This window comes from Leguminivora glycinivorella, chromosome Z (assembly GCF_023078275.1).
Source record: "Leguminivora glycinivorella isolate SPB_JAAS2020 chromosome Z, LegGlyc_1.1, whole genome shotgun sequence".
NCBI lineage: Eukaryota > Metazoa > Arthropoda > Insecta > Lepidoptera > Tortricidae > Leguminivora > Leguminivora glycinivorella.
Window position 1 is genome coordinate 48,834,895 of NC_062998.1, and position 21,019 is coordinate 48,855,913.

At 37.1% G+C, this 21,019-nt stretch overlaps 1 protein-coding gene across 1 annotated transcript in view; it reads right to left on the bottom strand.

Moving 5' to 3' along the window:
* LOC125240506 (CUB and sushi domain-containing protein 1) overlaps positions 1-21,019 on the bottom strand; it is a 72,215-nt gene that overhangs the window by 34,104 nt on the left and 17,092 nt on the right. The window contains exon 4 of the mRNA XM_048148398.1: positions 18,748-18,843. Coding sequence (XP_048004355.1) covers positions 18,748-18,843 — 96 coding nt within the window. The remainder of the gene's footprint in view (positions 1-18,747; positions 18,844-21,019) is intronic.

Here is a 21,019-nt window from a genome sequence, read left to right on the forward strand (position 1 = left end):
AAGCCTGATCAGAAATATATGATTTCTTAGTGCGTTGTCACATTATCCGATTCGATATCGGATGTTGGACCGATATCCCACATATTCACGCCGCCATCTTTGATTTTCTCCTTAGAAATCCTTCCTACTTGCGATATCGGATCGGATAATGTGAAAACGCACTGACGCGCCATGTTGCGGAATTTCATAGGAATTATTTTCTTCATACTGTACTGAAACTACTGAACTGTCACCGCGTACATCAGAATAACAGTGCCCTCTTGACCATAGTCATATGAGTACGTCTGGGAAAACGACGTTCATTCTATGGAAAAAGTGAGAACCAAATAGAAACTTATATTTTACAAGATGTTTATAAGATACAGCGGGGCAAATCTCGACTGGGAGACAATTATAACTGATCGATTTTTTCCATTATTACACTATGATGTAGAGTTTTACATGTATCCACTGAACAAGCCTACCGTGTATAACCAATGGACACTCTATTTAATAATGCAAACATTGTAAAACATGGAAAAAATGGACCAGTTACATTTGGCCCCCAGTCGAGATTTGCTCCGCTGTACCTTATCCGCTAAAAGTTCTAGGCGAGGCTCAACATCTCTCTAAATATTCCCGGTAACATTTCGCACCAGCACCATAACTAATAGAGCAAGTTAATCTCTATGGGTCTATTGGTTTTCCTCGAAAGTTACTTCAACACACCAACCAATGACAACGAAGTGACAGCCGCAGCAAAACGTTACTGTGCAAATGGAAATTTGGGCTCAGCCCGGAATATCCAGGAAACCCTCTACCACGGTATAATAAAGAGTACGATCGTACAGTATGGCCACTCCCGCTCCCCGCTGAAAGTGCCGCCCAGTGCTCTCGGTAACCTCACAATTGCCGCCCGTCAAGAATGCGACCAGTCGACCTGTCATATCTCACTCATTCAAACATCGTACGCGTTCGCCTACACGAGCTTAGACTGTGTGCGCAGGAACGCGCTTTTTTCATACATTTGATCGCCACTGTCCGAGGTGTGCGTCTGCAGAATCATTCCTGTGTAATGTGTACCGGTAAAAACCGAACGTAGAGAATACATATAAAGGATTTATGTCACAGTAATATATTGTGGCCATGTCGCAATGACTGGTACCTCTCGATACATGATTACAACATTTAGAACCTCCGTTTTGGCAATTTAATCCATATCCTTCACCTGATACGTGTTAAAATTATAAAATATTAATATTAGCGTCACATAATCGAGGTTTCAGCGTTAGATATGAAGATTTCTGCAAATAAACACCTAATACTTATCAATAAACCACTCAAAGCAATTAAAAGCTAATTGGTATAATTTCCCGGCCAGTTCATAACAATGTGCGGCGCGTCGAAAAAACGACGGTAATAACGCATAAATTATATAACCGCTGCCCACGAAGCAAAACATTTTACATAATTCCTACTTCACAGTCTAAGTATACAGTATTTGAGGTCGGCGCAGCTTGTCCTTCTCTTCCATAAGAACCTCTCTATCGCACGTCATCTCATCATCCACTTACTTTCGTTTCATATATCTTTCACACAGTTCATCCATCTTTTCTTTTGGTTTTCCTCTCCCGTTTATTCCTTCTACATACTTTCGCAAAACCTTTCTTGTCACATGACTTTCATCCCTCCACATCACATGCCCATAACACGCTAAAGGATTAGCTCTTAATTTTTCTCTTATGGATCTACAAAACGTGTCAAATATTTTGAAGGCAAGATAAGATCATTTATTGCTTAAATATGGTACAATAAGTTGGAAAAAAATACAAATAAATAAGCAGTAGGTATCACATATTTAGCCAAGTGCGGCATGCAAATATTAATCTTAAATCTAAACTATTTACATTATATACGTTACATTACAATAAATTATTGAAACATGTAATTTTTTGCGGCGTTTCCGGCGTTTGTTCTGTAACGTGTTATTAATTTGTTTGTTTTACTATTGTACCTAGTTTGATACAAGCCAATATTCTGGTTCAAATATTTTATCTGCGACTCAGCTACGCGTTACAGGCACTGGTTAAATAGTCCAAGAGCTGTTGCGAAATAACCTATAAGATACCCTGTAACGAGTTCCAGTGGGCTGCACTGGATGTGATTACAGCTGTCGAGTTAGAAGTACTCCTTTATTTTATACTTTATGAACTAAGTACGATCCAAAATGTGTCCGTTTAGTAAAACGTCCCACTTTGTCGGTTACCATTAAAGCGAGATTTACTTGTATCTTTATATGAATAAACTGACAAAGCGGCTTTATAGCAATCTACAAAGTGGGACGTTTTCCCGTGCACACTCTCAAATATACATCGTGTTTTCTTGAAAATCCTGAGATTTCAAGAGATTTGCAAAATCCAGTAGCAATCCTGAGAAAAGTCAAAAAAATCCTGAAATCTCAGGACAAATCCTAAAATATGTGGTAACCCTAACGACACCTAAGCGCAAAAAATATATAGGTAGGTATTTGAAGATCTTTCCAGGTGTAGGTGGCCGACATAGAAAAGAGGGTAATGATGTCATTTAGTTTTTGCTTAATCAAAATACTAATTCGTTGTATTTCCTTTATTACTTTAATGTCTTATTTTAATTAGCCATTTCGTATTCCACTGCAATTTAATTCGGTTGTGAATTATCGTTATCTTAGAACTTTGAATAAATTAAAAACAATTGAATGTCTAGTCCGCGTTCATTTTATTTTGTTGGTGAAGTTTTTTTGATAATATGATGTTGAGTTCTACATGTATCCACCGAACACGCCTACCATTATAACCGGTGGACATTCTATTTAATAATGTAAACATTGTAAAACATGGAAAAATTGGACCAGTTACATTTGCCTCCCAGTCGAGATTCGCCCCGCTGTACCTTACACTCATATACACTTGACTGTACATACTCGTATGTCTTTGGTAGAAAGCAAAGAGGATCGAGTATTATAGACAGTTACTGTCAAAGTAAAATGTGTAATCACAGTGCATAGACAGCCATCTCTCGACACAGGCCTAAAACGAATTTGGCCTATATTATTAGCTTGATATGTGTGAAAATGTCAAATATTAGCGCCATCTAGCCGAGCGTTCCCCAAAGGTGTAACGCCATCTAGACCACCGTACCTTTTTCTCTATGGATTTGAGGTACGTTTTATTATTAGATTTTATCCGTCTATACGAGTTTGTATCTTCGTCTGTCAATGAAAAGAAAATTGTAGTAAGTATGTATGGAATGCATATAGACTTACTGCGTTTTAACTATGAGGAACAGCGTGAGATACGAGATTTTTTAAAAGTAGTGACGATATGTCTTTGGTGGAAAGTAAGTGTACGCACAGAGATTATGTCAGCATCAAACCCAAACGCAGATGTTATCAGAAAAGCGCGTCACATCAAAAAAAGGTTCCCATCGTTCACATTCCGCTTTCCTCGCTTGTGGGAAGTGAATCGACGACAATCGTAGAAAAGGTTTAGAAAGCGAACGTGGCTTTCGTTATGGTTCAACGTTTCTGTTTTTAATTAATACTGGCTCTTTCTGTCTTTAAGGATAGGAAAGTGACAGACATACAGGTTGACCTACCTTAAGGCCCTCCGCACCGACTTATTAACTGATTATTTATAATAAAATAAATAAATAATAAATATTGGGGATACCTTACACAAACTACCTCTATAAGCAAAGCTTGTACGGTCGAAGAAATTAATTCTTTAGCAGTTAACGGTTCACTATACGTTTGACAGCTCTTAGCATTAGTATGTGTCAACCAAATCTACTTGAACCGCAAATTGCTAAAGAATCAATTTCCTCGACCGTACTATGGGTCTTAAGCGACGATTATACATACTTAAATAGATAAATCCATACTTATATACATAGAAAACATCCATGACCCAGGAACAAATATCTATGCTCATTACACAAATAAATGATCTTATCGGGATTCGAACCCAGGACCGCGGCTCAGCAGGCAGGGTCACTACCTACTGAGCCAGACCGGTCGTCAAAATTAAATGAATTCGATGATTATTAGTTACGGAGCACGAATATATATATAATATAAAATTAGGCAGTTGCATTCAGTTACATCTATACAATAGGCTAGTTTTCTATACTTAAAATAAAATATTTTATACAGTGGACGAAAATATGGATAGTAGTTATGTTTAAACATAATTTCTATTTAATAAGTCAAAGAGAAAGATATAAAGTTAATGGATTGACCGTGACGTCACTCCTCTGTATTTCATAGTAATTCCATAATAATATAATTATACAAATCGTTTTGACAGTTCTTAAAAAGAAGCTGATTTGACTAGTAGGAAACTAGCCTACTCGTATTAGTGCGTTTTCACATTATCCGATCCGATATCGGATGTCGGACCGATATCCCATACATTACAGGCGCCATATTGGATTTTTTCTATGGAAATCCTTCCGACATCCGATATCGGATCGGATAATGTGAAAACGGCGTTACGCGGACAAAACCATCCGAACACAACTGTCGAAAACTGATGTAACTTTCCGCGCAGTGTCTACCACACTTCCATACAATACATATCTATTGCAGTTAGAGATGGGCCGAATATAGACTGCCGAATACGAATATTCGGCCGAACATTCGGTCCAGCTCTTACCGAACCGAACATTCGGCCGAATATTCGGTTACGTCATGTTTTTAAAGGGGATGATCATTAAAACTATTAAATGATTGATAATGGTTACATGTTACTACATCAATGTTTTTATGATTTAGTAGATAACTAAAACTTAGTTAAAACAACTCTGAACTCTTCTCAACTCTTAAACTATGGTTTTTAACTTTTTTTCAAAACAATTGTATTTATAGTTTGACGCATAGGTTTCTCTTTCTTTAGCAGTTCGTTAAAAAGCTACTAAAATAGAAGCATATTATCCAATGGAATACGTAAGATCTTCATTAGTTATTTATTTTGTTTATTCGGTAAATATTCGGCAATGCATCCGAACTATTCGGCCGAATACGAACATTGAAAAATTTGCCGTATATGCCGAATACCGAATATTTACCGAATATTCGGCCCATCTCTAATTGCAGTAAAGTCTGAAATGTCTGCACATGTGATCTAGGTTTTCTTTTTTACTGTTTGGCTTCGTGTTCTATTTGACTACTAGTATATGAACGGAGAGGCAACATACCAGTCACAGCGGGCCGACAGTTGATGCTTGTCTGCAGAATGCACAAAATATTTGGACGTATAGTAGTTACACATTCCTATTCACGTGAAATTGTCATTCATTTTAAACTTTGCATCAAACACAAGTCTAACTACAGTCGTATATGCAAACTAGTTTTTGCCCGCGGCTTCGCTCGCGTTAAATTGGAATAATGCATATAAATTTCTACTCCCCATTTTAGAGAAGTAATTAGGGGCTATAAAGGGACATAAAGTAACCTATGTCACTTTTCATCCCATTTATAATCCATACTAATTCCATACTAATATTATAAATGGGAAAGTGTGTGTGTCTGTTTCTTTGTCCGTCTTTCACGTCAAAACGGAGCGACGAATTGACGTGATTTTTTTAGCGGAGATAGTTGAAGGGATGGAGAGGGACATAGGCTACTTTCTGTCTCTTTCTAAATCTTCTCCTCCCTAAAAGGAGGAAGTTTGTATGGAGCATTCCAAAATTTTCGAATTTAGCGAGTGAAGCTGTGGGTAAAAGCTAGGTATTACAGCTATGCTATTACAATAATTATAATTAGACTATATGTATAGTATGGAGGTATGGATTGGGAATATTTTTGTAAGCGGCCCTTTACTCTTTACTATACTCAAAGTTTGAACGACGGTACTAAAATTCTCAAGTCACTGAGCTATTGTAAGCAACGAGTCCCTAAATAGCACATTAATTAGTCTAACAGCAGTGGCATATAAACCTAAATGAAGTCTGACCTAGTATCTGTATGGGAATTACGCTCTAATCGCGATCTTACTTAATAAAGAGACGCTGTTGAACAATAGTTATTCGTGTTACAAAGGGGCAAAAAGTACGAAAATATTGCTAGGTGCAAGCGAAAGTTCCAAAGTAGAATTTTACAAGCATAGCTAGTGACTGGGAAATTTGAATTTTGTGTGTTCTGAGGATTTCTAGAGAGAGGTTGAGAAATGGCAACTCTTTCACTACTCACGAACTTTGCGTTGCCAGAGCATAGGGGCTGTCCATAAATTACGTCATCGATTTTTTCAGATTTTAGACCCCCCCCCCCCTATAATCATCCTATCGTCATATCTTAATGACCCCCCCCCCTTCTCCCAAAATTGACGTCATTACCAGTTTTTCAAAATAAAACATTGCAGATTTGAGAAAAATAGGGTATTATATGATTAAAACACTTGGTTATAGAATCATCTTTTATTATTTTTACTTTGGCAATAATCATTGATATAATATAACTACTTATAATATAATATAAATACATAGTATAAAACAAAGTCGCTTTCGCTGTCTGTCCCTATGTATGCTTAGATCTTTAAAACTACGCAACGGATTTTGATGCGGTTTTTTTAAATAGATAGACTGATTCTTAAAGAAGGTTTATATGTATAATACATTTAAGTACCACGGGCGAAGCCGGGGCGGGCAGCTAGTATTATATGTAATATTATTGTTAGAGTATTTTATCTGTAGTTATTACTGTATTTGTGTACATCTATGTTGCATTACTTATGTATGTTTATTATGAGTTATTTTAGTATTGTATGCGCCTTAGCCGCCTCTCACATTTGCAGTCTCACTTACTAGGTGTGCTGGAAGAAATTTCTTTTTAGAAACAATCTTTTTGTACGTGAAAAATAAACTATAAATAAATAAATAAGAATGACGTCAATTTCGAAACACCCCCCCCCCCCCCCCCATCTATCATTTACCGTCATCCGCAGACCAACCCCCCCCTAATTTAGAATGACGTAATTTATGGACGGCCCCATAGTATAGTAAAGTACTAAATCGTATGGCCAGAGTGAGGTAGTGCCTCCATAACGTTATATTTCCTATGAAAATGTGACAATAGTTAATGTCATTTACAACTTTCTTTGCTCATAGTTTTATATACCTACTGGAAATGTAATAAAAACATACATAAAAATCTTCGCCATATAGCGAAAGCATGGGAACCAATGTGACATAGTTGATACAGTTCCAAACAATAGTACACCAGTGAGAACAAGATCCCGGTACAGGAACTTTTGCTATGGGCCTAGAGATCGCACTTTACCGGTTATTTGAGGCTGAGAGTAAGAGCTGCCTCACATTATCCGATCCGATTTCTGATGTAGGACGGATATCCTGTACATTAAATTAAAGACGCTACACTGAGAGAAAAAACAACCAGTTTTCATGTTCGTTCAACAAGTTTTTTTGGTTAAAATGGCGCCTTCGTGCTCTTTGGTCCAAACAAAAGTTAGATTTTGTTTAATGTAACTAGTACAGTCGACTACAAAGAGATGTATCCTCTTTTTCACTTTATTACAACGCAATAAGGTGAAAAAGTGGATACATCTCTTTGTAGTCGACTGTACATTATACAAGTTACTTGTTATTTGAAACAACAATATATTTGAATCAACAAGTCGATTTCATAAAAGCAATGACACATATTGTTTTAAACATATGTTTGGCTGATTCAATAAAATATCTTTTAACAAGTTTGACCTTGTTGTTCGAACAAATTCGACTTGCATCATCAATATTGTGATTTACGTTTAAAATATTTTGGTTTCAAACGGCTAAAGTCGAAACAAGTCGAACTTGTTAAATTCACAATGCAAATTTCGCTCAGTGCATCTTTGACATCTCTAAGAGCGGTTTCACATTATACGACCTGGCGGTTTAGCACAACTTGCGTTGTCGCGCATGAGTCCATACATCAAGCGCGACTTCAAATATGGATGGACACACGAGCGAGAGTGACAGTTGTGCTACCCCTGATGTCGAATGTATCTACATAGGATCCTACATACCTACATTTTGCACAATATGGTTATTGTGTCTAGTAAATTACCAATTCCAATAATTTATAACCAACTAGCTTTTGCCCGCGGCTTCGCTCGCAATAGAAAGAGACAAAAAGTACCCTATGTCACTCTCCATTCCGTCAGCTATCTCCACTTAAAAAATCACGTCAATACGTCGTTCCGTTTTGCCGTGAAAGACGGACAAACAAACAGACACACACATTCCCATTTATAATATTAGTATGGATGTATACTGGAATTGAATTAATTTACAACAAGGACTATGGATGGATACCTAAATTATTGGGTGTGTTAATCCAATAGTCAGGACTATGAACATGAAAAGGCGAAGTGGCTTAAAGATCGCCCTTTTTATGTGAATTTGTCATAATTTATTTCTCCGGGAAACATGTGTGAGATGTGACTTATATAGAGAAACTATATGATTCCCATACCTACTGCCCTCCGGTATAGAATCGGACTATGTGAAAACGATCTAACAACCCACCTTTCAATCTAATTGACTGATTCATATCAGCGTTGAGCAAGAGCGAAAAAATGGTGTAACTGGGGCTTATAGCAAACGAAAGAGTCGATTATAGGTGTACTTATACCATTAAGCCTGACGGTTATAGGGCTATACGAAATTAATGCCAAAATGTAATGCATATATAATATACTGGCCCCGTAGCCGAATGGCATTTCTCCGACGCCAAACGAAAGCGATACGCCGCTGGCTCTGTCGCGCCAATACGCAAGCGCGATAGAGATAGATATCTACTAGCGCTTCGTTTCGTGAGCGTTTCGTGAGCGATTGTGCCATTCGGCTAGCCACCCTGCTATCTGTATCAGAAGGATTTCAAAGTTAAAAGCGAGCGGGGTATAAAATATCGTTGTCTGAGAACCCACAACACAAGCCTTCTTGAGCTTACCGTGGGCCTCAGTCAATCTGTGTAAGAATGTCCTTTTTTATTTATTATAAGCATAACAAAATTAATTCTCAAGCCTGATCAGAAATATATGACTATTGTCAAGTCAAGAGGGTGCTGTTATTCTGGTTTATGCGGTGACAGTTTAGTACAGTTAACAGTTTGAAGAAAATAATTCTAATGAAATGAACGAAATGGCGCGTAGTCATATATTTCTGGTCATGCCCCGTAGCCGAATGGCATTTCTACGACGTGAGACGCCACCGAAACGCCGCAAAAAGTTAGTCTGGCTTTGTCGCACCAATACGCAAGAGCGATAGAGATAGATAGCTACGAAAGAGATATTGTCGTGAGCGTTTCGTGAGCGTTTGTGCATTCGGCTACGCACACTGGCTTTATATATTTTAATGTAGGTTTTCAACAAACTTTCAACGCAATTAACAGTTAAATTTTATAATTAATAATTTTTTGGTTTCCGATAATCTAAAATGTTGCAGATGTTGATTGTTACTATCGTGCTAGAGGTGCGATCTTATTGGTCCTATAGGAGTGTCACACGTTTTTGAGGACTTCGAAGTTCGAAGAGCAACATATTATCGCTGTTGACTATAAAGCAAGAACTATAATACGGGACTGACAAAGCCCATGCAAAAAAAGCTTACCCCTGAAATGTATGGGCTTTTTAGGCTTAAAACTAGATGGCGCTGTTTCGCAGCCTGGAAGTGGCAAAAATCATATTTTCCCCAATTATTTCGTGTTTTTAATTTTTATATGAAATTGGTTATGTATTCAGGATTTCCCGTAAATAGAAACCAACATAATTATATGTAATTATGTTCGCTAGGTTTTCTAGTTGAATGAAAAGTACAGCGTTATTATTTTGTGCTTAATAAAGAAGCTTATTTTAAAAGCTCCTTTTTCCCATTATAATGGACGCATAAACGAGGGCGCCAAGCTAACAGGCTATCAAATTTCATGAAGGAGTTTTCTAGCGCGTGAACATTAAAACATAGGAAATAAGGACGACGTTCGTATGGGAAAGCTAACTATGCTGTGACGTCGTCTTTTCTAATGCCGTATGCGTTTGTTACATTTAGGCTACGTTCACACGGGACAATTTTCCCGTATACCATGTATGTACGAGATTATATAGAACTAGCTTTTGCCCGCGGCTTCGTTCGCGTCAGAAAGAGACAACAAGTAGCCTATGTCACTCTCCATCCCTTCAACTATTTCCGCCTAAAGAATCACGTCAATTCGTCGCTCCAATAAACAAACAGACACACACACTTTGCCATTTATAATATTAGTATGGATATCGCAGTGACAGTAAAATTTGTATGGTAACTCTGTAAATCGATCACACGACGTCCATGCGAGAAAATCTCATTACTCGAGACAATTTTTTTACCGTACAGTCAACCAATTGGAACTCTAGGCCACTCAAGAACTATGTCGTAGTGACGTTCTAAATCAGATTGTAAGAAATCTCTTACTGCTTGTCATTTTGACATGGTTGTAGAGTGGCCTAGGATTCCAATTGGTTGACTGTACCTATATCGTAGGGCCACCGGAGATGCGTGATTCTAACAACTAATTATCTCGGTCGTTTAATTGATTCAGTGGCGTTTAAATATGTTTACGTTGATTCGTTCACACTGACTCACTGGTTTCTCTGGCGCTGGTGGCCTAGCGGTTCGATCCGGAGGTCACGGGTTCGAACCCCGGCTCGTAACAATGAGTTTTTCGGAACTTATGTGCGAAATGTCATTTGATATTTGCCAGTCGCTTTTCAGTGAAGGAAAACATCGTGAGGAAACCGGAGTAATCCCAATAAGGCCTTAGTTACCCTCCGGGTTGAAAGGTCAGATGGCAGTCGCTTTCGTAAAACTAGTGCCTACGCCAAATCTTGGGTTTAGTTGTCAAAGCGGACCCCAGGCTCCCATGAGCCGTGGCAAATGCCGGGATAACGCAAGGAGGATGATGATGACTCACTGGTTTCTCGTATAATTTGTGTTTGTAACGTCGTTGGCGAAGGTCATGATTTATGATGGAGGACGGATTGCCCATTGCATACGGGAAAACGTCCGAATGGACCTAGCACCACACCTCGGACACTGATTAAATATATATATGAAAGAGGCGCGTTCCGAGCACACAGTCTAAGCTCGTGTAGGTGAACGCGTACTGTGAGTGCAATATAACAGGTTCGGGTTTTTTTACAGGGGGTAACTGTGAGGTAACCGAGAGGGGGTGGGCGGCACTTTCTGCGGGGAGCGGGAAAGGCCATACTGTACGATAGTACTCTTTATTATACTGTGCTAGCACCGTGTGGACGACCGTCTCGTATATGGTTAAAGCGGTTACGAGAAAATATCGAATCGAATAGTCGCCGTGTGAACGTAGCCTTACAGTTTATAGGTACTATAAGTAATGTACCTAATACAACCGTCACGAAAGTGAGATTGTAGATGAATGGATTTAATCTGTCTCTTTTATTTACATTGTTATTGTGTTTGAGATCAGAGATAGAGAGATAAATTATGCATTTGATAGGCATTGGATATAGCTACAGTAGAAAGCATAGGGGCCGGGGGCATATTTTGGACACTTAGAGACTTTATACATCTCTGAGATTTTGATTATATTTTATTTTAAAATAGACTCCTTACTTTAATGACCTTGTTGTCGTTTGATTAAGTTAATGTTAGTTTTTTGGACACTTAGAGACCTTATACATCTCTGAGATTTTGATTATATTTTTAAACTTAATTTGTAACCTTGATTGGCCCTTATTTGTAAACTTGATTTGTTCTTTAATGATTGACAACTAGAGACTTGTACATCTCTTGAAATGTGTAATTTAGCTGTTCATTTTCTGTATTTTTTATTTTTTTTTGTATTATTTGACAAAGGTTTTTACTTTTAAATATTTTAATTTTATAAAATTTGACTCTTGGAGACGCTATACATCTCCATGGATTATTTGATTAAGTATAATATTTTTACTTGTAATATTCAGTCTTTTACAACTATTGAAGTATTATAGATTTCTTTTATCTTTGTATCTTTTTGCACTTTCTTTATGTATTGATTATAGTTAGTAATAATATGACATTTAGAGACTTTATACATCTCTAATTCTATATCAGTGTATAGCTACTTTGCTTATGATTAATATTTTTAGTTAATATTTCTATTAATTTCATTTGTTTAACTTTAATGAATACTCTGTAATGTTGACATGTAAAAGTGCCCCCGTGCTGAATAAATGATTTTGTATTTTGTATTTTGTATTTTGGCCCGCACATTGCCAGTTTGTCGGACGATATCAACCAGTGAATCAATCGCAAAATAAGCTACTTGCCTCCTAGTCAAATCAGCTTCTTTTTAGGAACTGTCAAAACGAATTTGAACGACTTGCTAATGTGGAATTTATATGAAATAGAATTGAGAGACGTGACGGTCAACTGAGTTACTTTATATTAAGGTGAAATACCCCATAATGGACGGTGATGCCATTATGTACAAAAAAACACAAATCCTTAAAAATAAGTATCTAAAATTAGTTTCTAAAAACTGACGGCTATGTACTATAAACTAGAGTTGTAGAGCTGTTTCATTTTGAAGTTTCAATTAATGCGGTTATTTCTGAAGGATTTGGCGACAAGATAAAATTCATCAGTTTACTGAAAAAAATATCAAGACGAATTCTTAGTAATGTTGCTAAGAGAGTTGAGTTCATGTATAAAATAATAATAAAATAATCCTCGGTGTAAACTTGAATGCGTTTTGCTTACTGCATTAAGCATGAGATAAGGTATAAAACATACTAGTTTGTTGCTCCAAAGATATAAAGAAATAGCGTTATTTTGCGAGTGTCCATTACTGGAACCGAAAAACTGCCTACCTCCTATGATGAACAAGGAACAATTTACAAAACCAAAATTTACAAGAAACAATCCTATGTTAAAATAACTCAAACTAAGGTCAGTGTGGGCAAGACCGGCATAGTTTATTTGAAATAAAGTTTGAGTGGATAAAACTCTATAATTAATGTAGTCTGGCGTAATGCGCATGGTCCTTTGGGATAGCAAATATTACAAATTACAAATACTATTATTATTATATTTTACAAAGCTTTTACAACATTTTGGTGAAATAAGGTACTTTTAAGTGATGAAAATCACATTTTTTAAGGCTCGGCGGGTTGACCGTCCTCCCGCGATGAGTACGGAATGACCGTCTAGTGCTTGTTGTCGCGTAATTTCATATGAGACTAGGTTCCAAAATCATGATCATTGTTATTTTACGTAATAACAGGGCAGAATGTGCTAGATAATTAATAAAATAACGTTGAAATTTTGAACATATAAGCATTTTTCTATTTATAAGGCAAGACCGGCATATGTCCCGTAGATGGGGTTCATAACCTTTTCTTTTTAGGTCCGGATATTGCATAATACTGTTTTTCCAACGAACACCTGCGAATCAATTTTGTCACGATCACGATATTACAGTCGACTACTTATCTGTTTTTGAAACTTTGTTATTAAGAAAAGGTAATAGGTACGATATTAGGATACATGAATTTGTTTGGGGTACCCATACGATCCCTGTTGGGTAATGCTGATCATAAAAATAATGACCAACTTGAAACCCTCTCCGCTCTTTTGAAATATGTGTTGCCGCATGTTGCACAATCTACACGTACTTAAACAAAAATAATAAAAAACGGGTAGAACTTACGATAATTCTACCAACTTCAATATGATGATGAATAATGCAGTGTAGGCTTACTTCTGTTCACCTCTTATCATTCTTCACAACCATGTCACATATATTTTATTTTTATTTAAAATACTTTCGAATGATTTTAGTAACACCATACGAATCATTATCAAAACTGTATTTGGAAGTTAAAATCAAAAACGGTACAACTATCATAAGCCATAAACGTACCTTACCTATATATTTATATTGTTTACGCTCGACTTATTTCCAATAAAGCCTAAAAAAGGTTGGCAACTCCTTGTTTATCGTATGCCGGTCTTGCCTTTCTCTTTTATGCCGGACTTTCTGAGTAGGCACAATTTCTAAGTTACATATTTCAGAACATAAAACTAGAAATTGAGCGCGTTTTCAGTAGATTAATAGTACTAGTCAGAAAGAACGGTTATTAAATGACTCCGTTACATACATGATATACAAATATTCCGACTGCTTCTATTTTATTTTAATTTTTTGCGGAACCATGTTGAACTCGATGTTCGAGTTCGAAACACGAATCAAGATTATTGTTAACTAGTGTTCGTCCTAGGGATATGTATTGAAGACCAATGGCTGGAGGATGAAAAACTGGTATACCTCCGGAGGTGTGAGAGGCGTAGATATATAAACACAAAAGTTATAGTCAATAGACGGTCTTTCCGGGTAGACGGTCTTCCCCACACTGACCTTAATTGTATTTATGGTATATAAAATTGACTCATTGAGTATCAGTTGGCTTTAAAAGTAAAATTTTATACTTATTTCACTGTCCATAATGGGGGATCCATTACTGGAGAACTGCCGTCCATAACTGGAGAAAAAACACCTAGTTTTCATTTGTTAAGTATGAAGAAACTAATAAGAGTATCCATTCTGCAATACGCTTGAAATGTAAAAGAAGGATAGGACATTCAAGATTTAACACGCTTAGCGGTAGAATTTTTACATTTATGAGTGAAATATCAAAAACAGGCGAAAATTTATCTTAAACTATCCATGATTGGGTCCGTTACCTTATACTAGCTTTTGCCCGCGGCTTCGCTGTCGTTAGAAAGAGAAAAATTAGCCTATGTCACTCTCCATCCCTTTAACTATATCCACCTAATAAATCACGTCAATTCGTCGCTCCGTTTTGCCGTGAAAGACGGACAAACAAACATACACACACACTTTCTCATTTATAATATTAGTATGGATTTCTACCCGAATTATTAAATAGAAATTGGATTTAAAAATAACTTCTGTCCATGCTTTTCTTGTAATTATCTGATGCTTTATTTCGTGCATGGCATAAAATATTTTATTTTAATTAAGTCATGTTCCCTATTGTAACCAATAACTGACCTGATGACCTTCCTCATCTTTTCAAAGATAAGACTTTGGGATAATGTAGAGATTGACCGTTTTGATTTTTTTGATATTCTTATATTTAAAGACGCTAGAGCCGATCAAAAATGTCTAAAAACGGTCTTATTTTTATTTAACGGATTATGGCGCAAAAAAAGGTGTGATACTCAAGATTGGTAACAATTTGCCAATACAAAAAAACTAATCCGTCCGACACAGATTATTTCATTGTTATTCAGATTCTCAGATTTCGTTTAATAAGTATTAAAGGAGGAAACAGTCGAGAGCGGAACCTCGATTTTAAACATTTTTTCGCAATATCTTTTAACTGAGTTGTTATTAATGGACATTTTTTTTCGATAAATCTAGTTAAGGCTGCTTTCAAAAAAAACGTCAAAAGAATGTAAAATTGATAGTTTTAGTCGGTGAAATACTACACTTTCCGTTATCCAGTAGATTTATTAAATTGAAGTTCCAGTTAGAGCATCTTATTGTCTTGATTTTTATAAGACTGGATTTTTGAAAACTAACTCACTAAATTAATTATGAATTTTTCTCTAATGCACGTTTAGAAAAACGCACGTATAGAGCTGAATTAGTCGATCCTATTTGTAAAATTTGGACAATTTTGAATATTAAAACGGGTAAATTTATAATTCGTATATCCTGTACCACAATCATTTCAGACTAGATTTTTATTTTAAGTTTTTGAAAAAGAGTAAACTAGCCTAAGGCGAATTCAATTTTTTTCAGAAATTACCTAAAATTAAGTGACAATTTCTTTGAAAATCTACATCACATCGAAGTAAGTTTTGTACTAAATTAATCTGCAACGTTTACTTAAATTGCTGTCATGCCTTAGTGATTATAAATTGCTATTATTGATTTTTGCCAATTTTTTGAAAACGAGCCTTCACCGGTACAATTATTACCACTTTTGGACATTTTCTCATATTTTGTTAGACCAAGTAGAAAAAGTCCTATAATGTGATATATATTTATAAACTGCTCGCAAAGCCCTTTAATTTAATACCACACACGGTATGATCGAGCGCTTGGTTGCGATTCCACTATTTTTAACACGAAAGCCCTCTTAATAACACTAGTATATTAAACTAGAATTCCCAAATTGAAAGGGGGACTTCTTTCCATTTTAGCATTTTCGCTCCTGTAGCGTCTTAATACTAGAGAGCGGCCAAGCCGCCGGCGGACGAGTCGCAGTTACATTACGCCGTGGCTTGCGTGGGCGGCGGTCGCGCGACGGCGATGCGACGCATACGAAATCAAACCTTATCGATATGGAAATATGAGACGCGACGGCGACGGTCGCGCGACCCTCGCCCACGCAAGACACGGCGTTGCAGTTGTCGTTGTGTGCGTGCGTGATGACACGACTCTCTGGCAGACATGAATTCCCGTTCTCATGTATCTGATGGCGACTGTACTTTTTACTTGAGAACGCAAATACACCCTGTTTTAATTTATTTTATTTATTTGGATATGAAACAAACGGTCATACAAAAATATTTATACATTAGTTTCTTCTCTTAATTTAGACCTATAGTTTCCATTTTTCTTTAACAAATCTTTATAAAAAGCACAATCAAGTTTTTATTGAATTCCGTTAACTTTAAGAGAAGGTTCTTAAGGTCAAACACAATTAATTTCTTTAAGAAACTAGCGTCCTAACTCTTACGGTTATCGAATTATTAAAAAATTAATAATTATAGAACACGTGTGTGGCATCCCTTACCACTTCCTTATGTTATTTGTTTTGACATGTGCCGTCAGACACTTTACACTGACTTTTATGTTATGATTAAAGTAAGCCATGGAAAGGATTTTTTTTTAATTTAACGAAAAGACTAAGAAGACTATACAGGGAACGGAAAACAATAAAAACACGGTGTATACGAGAATTTTATGCAGCAGATTTTACTCGCTAACTAACTTCAGGTCACATTGGGAAATTTTGAAGCCAACGTAATGGAGTATTTCAATACCTAGGAGATTTATTTTTATTTCAGTTGGAACTTCATAGGGATTCTACTTTTAGAAAGAGTTGTTATTTTCTTGTAAATTATGAAAAAATGGCCCTCAGAGAGTAAATATTTCCAGGGAATCCAGAAAAAGTTGTTCAAGCTAATCATTATTTTTCTACTAAGTAAATCCAGTTCCAGTAAATCATTATTTTTCTCTAAGTACGGCGCGGCAAATCTCGACTGCCAATTACTAATCCATTTTTTTCATTATTACACTATGATGTTGTTCTACTTTCTACATGTCTCCACTAAACACGCCTACTATATACATAACTATAACCGGTGGACACTCTATTGAATAGTGCAAACATTGTAAAACATTGAAAAAATGTACCAGTTACATTTGCCCCCCAGTCGAGATTTGCCCCGCTGTACCTTACTTTTTATATTTCAGAAAATGCATGATGAATAAATCTGGAAAGGGCCTTCATTATACATTTTAGAAAAGGTAATATTACTTCTTGTATTTTCTTTCGTAAAGGGCAACACGGGCAACACAATTGCTAGCGATTCGCATACTATTGCCGCGTTTGTTCAATACGCACCAACTAACTATGGAGCAAACGCGGCAATGGTATGTGAATTGTTGGCAATTGTGTTGCCCGTGTAACAGCACCTTAAGACATGACAAAGATATAAAAAATAAGTACCTACTTAAATAAAAGTTCCCAAGCCTAATTTCTTAGTTTCTATTTCAGGGGCACAGGTTGGTCTGTGTTCAGGGGATAGGGATACGTGGAGGAATTTTAGGGAGGCCTTTGGCCAGCAGGACTCTTCATAAATACAATAATAATACCTAAAGTGGAAGCGCTGGTAGCCTAGCGGTACGTGCGACTTTCGTTCCGGAGGTCGTGGGTTCGAACCCCTTTATGTGCGAAATGTCATTTGATATTTGCCAGTCGCTTTTCGGCGAAGGAAAACATCGTGAGGAAACCGGACAAATTCCAGGTCTAGTTTACCCTTCGGGTTGGAAGGTACCGCCATACAAAATGTATGAAAAAATGGTAACGGAATGGGGAAAAAACCTTGGGACACTTTTTTTCTTCTATTAGAATTGAAAGAGCTCGCGATTCTGAGTAGAAAACACATCAAAATTTCCAAATCCAAAAAAAAGTGGGGTGGACAACTTTAAAAAAAAAATGGCCCAGGTACAAACATGACATGACTCATCTCATGTGTTAGTTTCACCGTTCTCAATAAGTAGCGGTCTTGCAATGAATTTCACCACACTAAGATCGCGCATTACCCTCTTTCCTCTATAAATAAAAGCGATGAGAAGCACAGCTTTGTTTATCTTATTTTTACTTTTCAGGTGAGCTTGTGAAATAGGTGTTAGGGATACTTATTTAGTATGTGTAAGATGCTGATATTTAACCCGAGTTTTTGTACAAGGTACAGTCAACCAATTTGAATCCTAGACCACTGTAGAACCTTTGCACAGTAAGCGTCAAACAAACGAACAGACACACACACACTTTCCCATTTATAATATTAGTATGGATAGAATATAAAATTGTCACTAACATACGAGTAGGTTAAGAATAGCAATAAGTTACTAATACAATACGGAAATGTATTTCTGAAATAATAGATATTTAATTTTAACTTAATTAAGTATGGATTACTTACCAATAGTACCAGGGAACCAGGCGCACAGAGGGTTCCTTTGCAGGTCCGAGCTGCTGTTGCCCACTCTGATCTCCAAGTCTTGCAGCGGTTGGTGACCTGAACGAAGAAAAACAATTAAGCTCGCTTTAAAAATATACATATTTACAATCAATTGTACGGTTCTATCATAAACACTTCGAATACAATACGTGCGCTTTCGGGCGTCTTTCAAAATAATTTTTGCTACAAGGTTTTTTATAAAAACACTAACTTTCCTTAAATTCTCAAGGCTGATTTTTATATATGTAATAGAAAAGACAGTAAGGATTTGTTAATCATCATTTCCAGACCATTTCCGCCGGCCGTAACTTTTACCAGGCGCTTGAAAGTCTCTCTAACTTACCCTAATTTCTCAAGCTACGGCCGGCGCACATGGTTAGGAAATGATGATTATCAATTCCCAACAGTATTTTCTAACACATATATAAAAATTAGCCTTGAGGAGAGTCCACTGACTCTATTTAAAAAAACCTTATAGCAAAAAAAATGGCTGACGGGCCGAACTAGGTAATAAATGCAGACATTAAACGTCGATACGAACTCTACATTATCCCAAAGTTTCATCCTTGAGAATTTGAGGAAGGTCTTCAGCTCTGGGCTTTAGTACATTTCACATTATCTGGTTCAAAAAACGGATATAGGCCCGATATCTTTGAGAGACATCCTGCCTCTGACCGGATACTGAAAAACGCCCTAAATATATTTTCACTTGACTTCATCAGAAATTCACTTTTATTAAAGATGAAACACACGGACCCTTTAGACATCGAACGCCAGAATGTGTCTTTCTTGATACATACATACATACAATCACGCCTGTATCCCATGAAGGGGTAGGCAGAGCACATGAAACTACTTAAGTTTTAGTGCCACTCTTGGCAAATAAGGGGTCGATAGAAAACGAAAGTGTGACATTGCAGTGACAGGTTGCCAGCCTCTCGCCTACGCCACACTTTAACCCATATCCCACAGTCGCCTTCTACGACACCCACGGGATGAAAGGGGGTGGTGAAATTCTTAACCCGTCACCACACGGGCAACTGTCTTGGCTTGTGGGCTTCTTTCTTGATATTTACTATTTTTTGAATGCTCACGCGATAACAGAATAATTATGAAGTGCGATTAAAGCCGTTTAATTGATTAACAACGTTATTAACACGGATGATCAATTGAGCGTGCCTGTTGAATTGAATGCCAATTTTTTACACTTCAATATGTTGCTATCCACGCAAAAAGGGTCCTTACTTCAAGTGTAAGGGTCCCCCCACATCTAACGTCTCGCGAGCGTAGCGTCGGGCCAACTGTATGGAAAAAGACGCCGCGTCGACGTCGCGCCGACGAGGCGTCAGGCTTTGCCATACAGTTGGCCCGAGGGCCCGACGCTACGCTCGCGAGACGCTAGATGTGGGGGGACACTAAAATAGGCTGATTCCAGTGTCACGCGGACCGACTGAAGGCCCAAAGTCCAATTTGTTTACTTGTTAAGAGTATTCTCTTATTCTGATGATACTAAATAAATATTGTTGTCCAGGATGACATCAAAAACATCGTTCAAACGTTGTATAAGGTACTAATCCATTTTTTCTAATATTACACTAAGTATTAAGTTTAGTTCCACATGTATCCCCTGAACACGCGTGCCATATATGTATAACCAGTGGACACTAATTAATAATGCAAACATTGTAAAGCATTTAAAAAAAAAAACAGATCAGTTGCATTTGCCCCCCAGTCTTAATTGTCCCGCTGTACCTTACTGACTTTTGAGATCACAATGAACAATTTTCATTATGGGATCAATGCAAAATTGACTGTTCATAGAAATGAGCGGCATCATGATTTCATGATAGTCGAAATGTATGAAACAGCCATTTTTTTTGTGATTTCAACATTGGTCCCATACTCCCATACCTAATAAAAGTTGTTCATTATGACCTCAAAAGTCACTATGCAAAATTTGAACGATCCTTTATATTTCACCGTGTACCTATGTAGGTCTAGGTGGGCCATTTTTTTCAAAGTTGTCCACCCCACTTTTTTGTAACATGGGTATTTTTTACGCGATTAATACTTACGCCGTGGCTTGCGTGGGCGACGGTCGCGTGATGGTCGCGCGACGGCGATGCGACGCATACGAAATCAAACCTTATCGATATGGAAGTATGAGACACGACGGCGACCGTCACCCACGCAAGACACGGCGTCAGAAACGCGAGCTCTTTCGATCTTGATA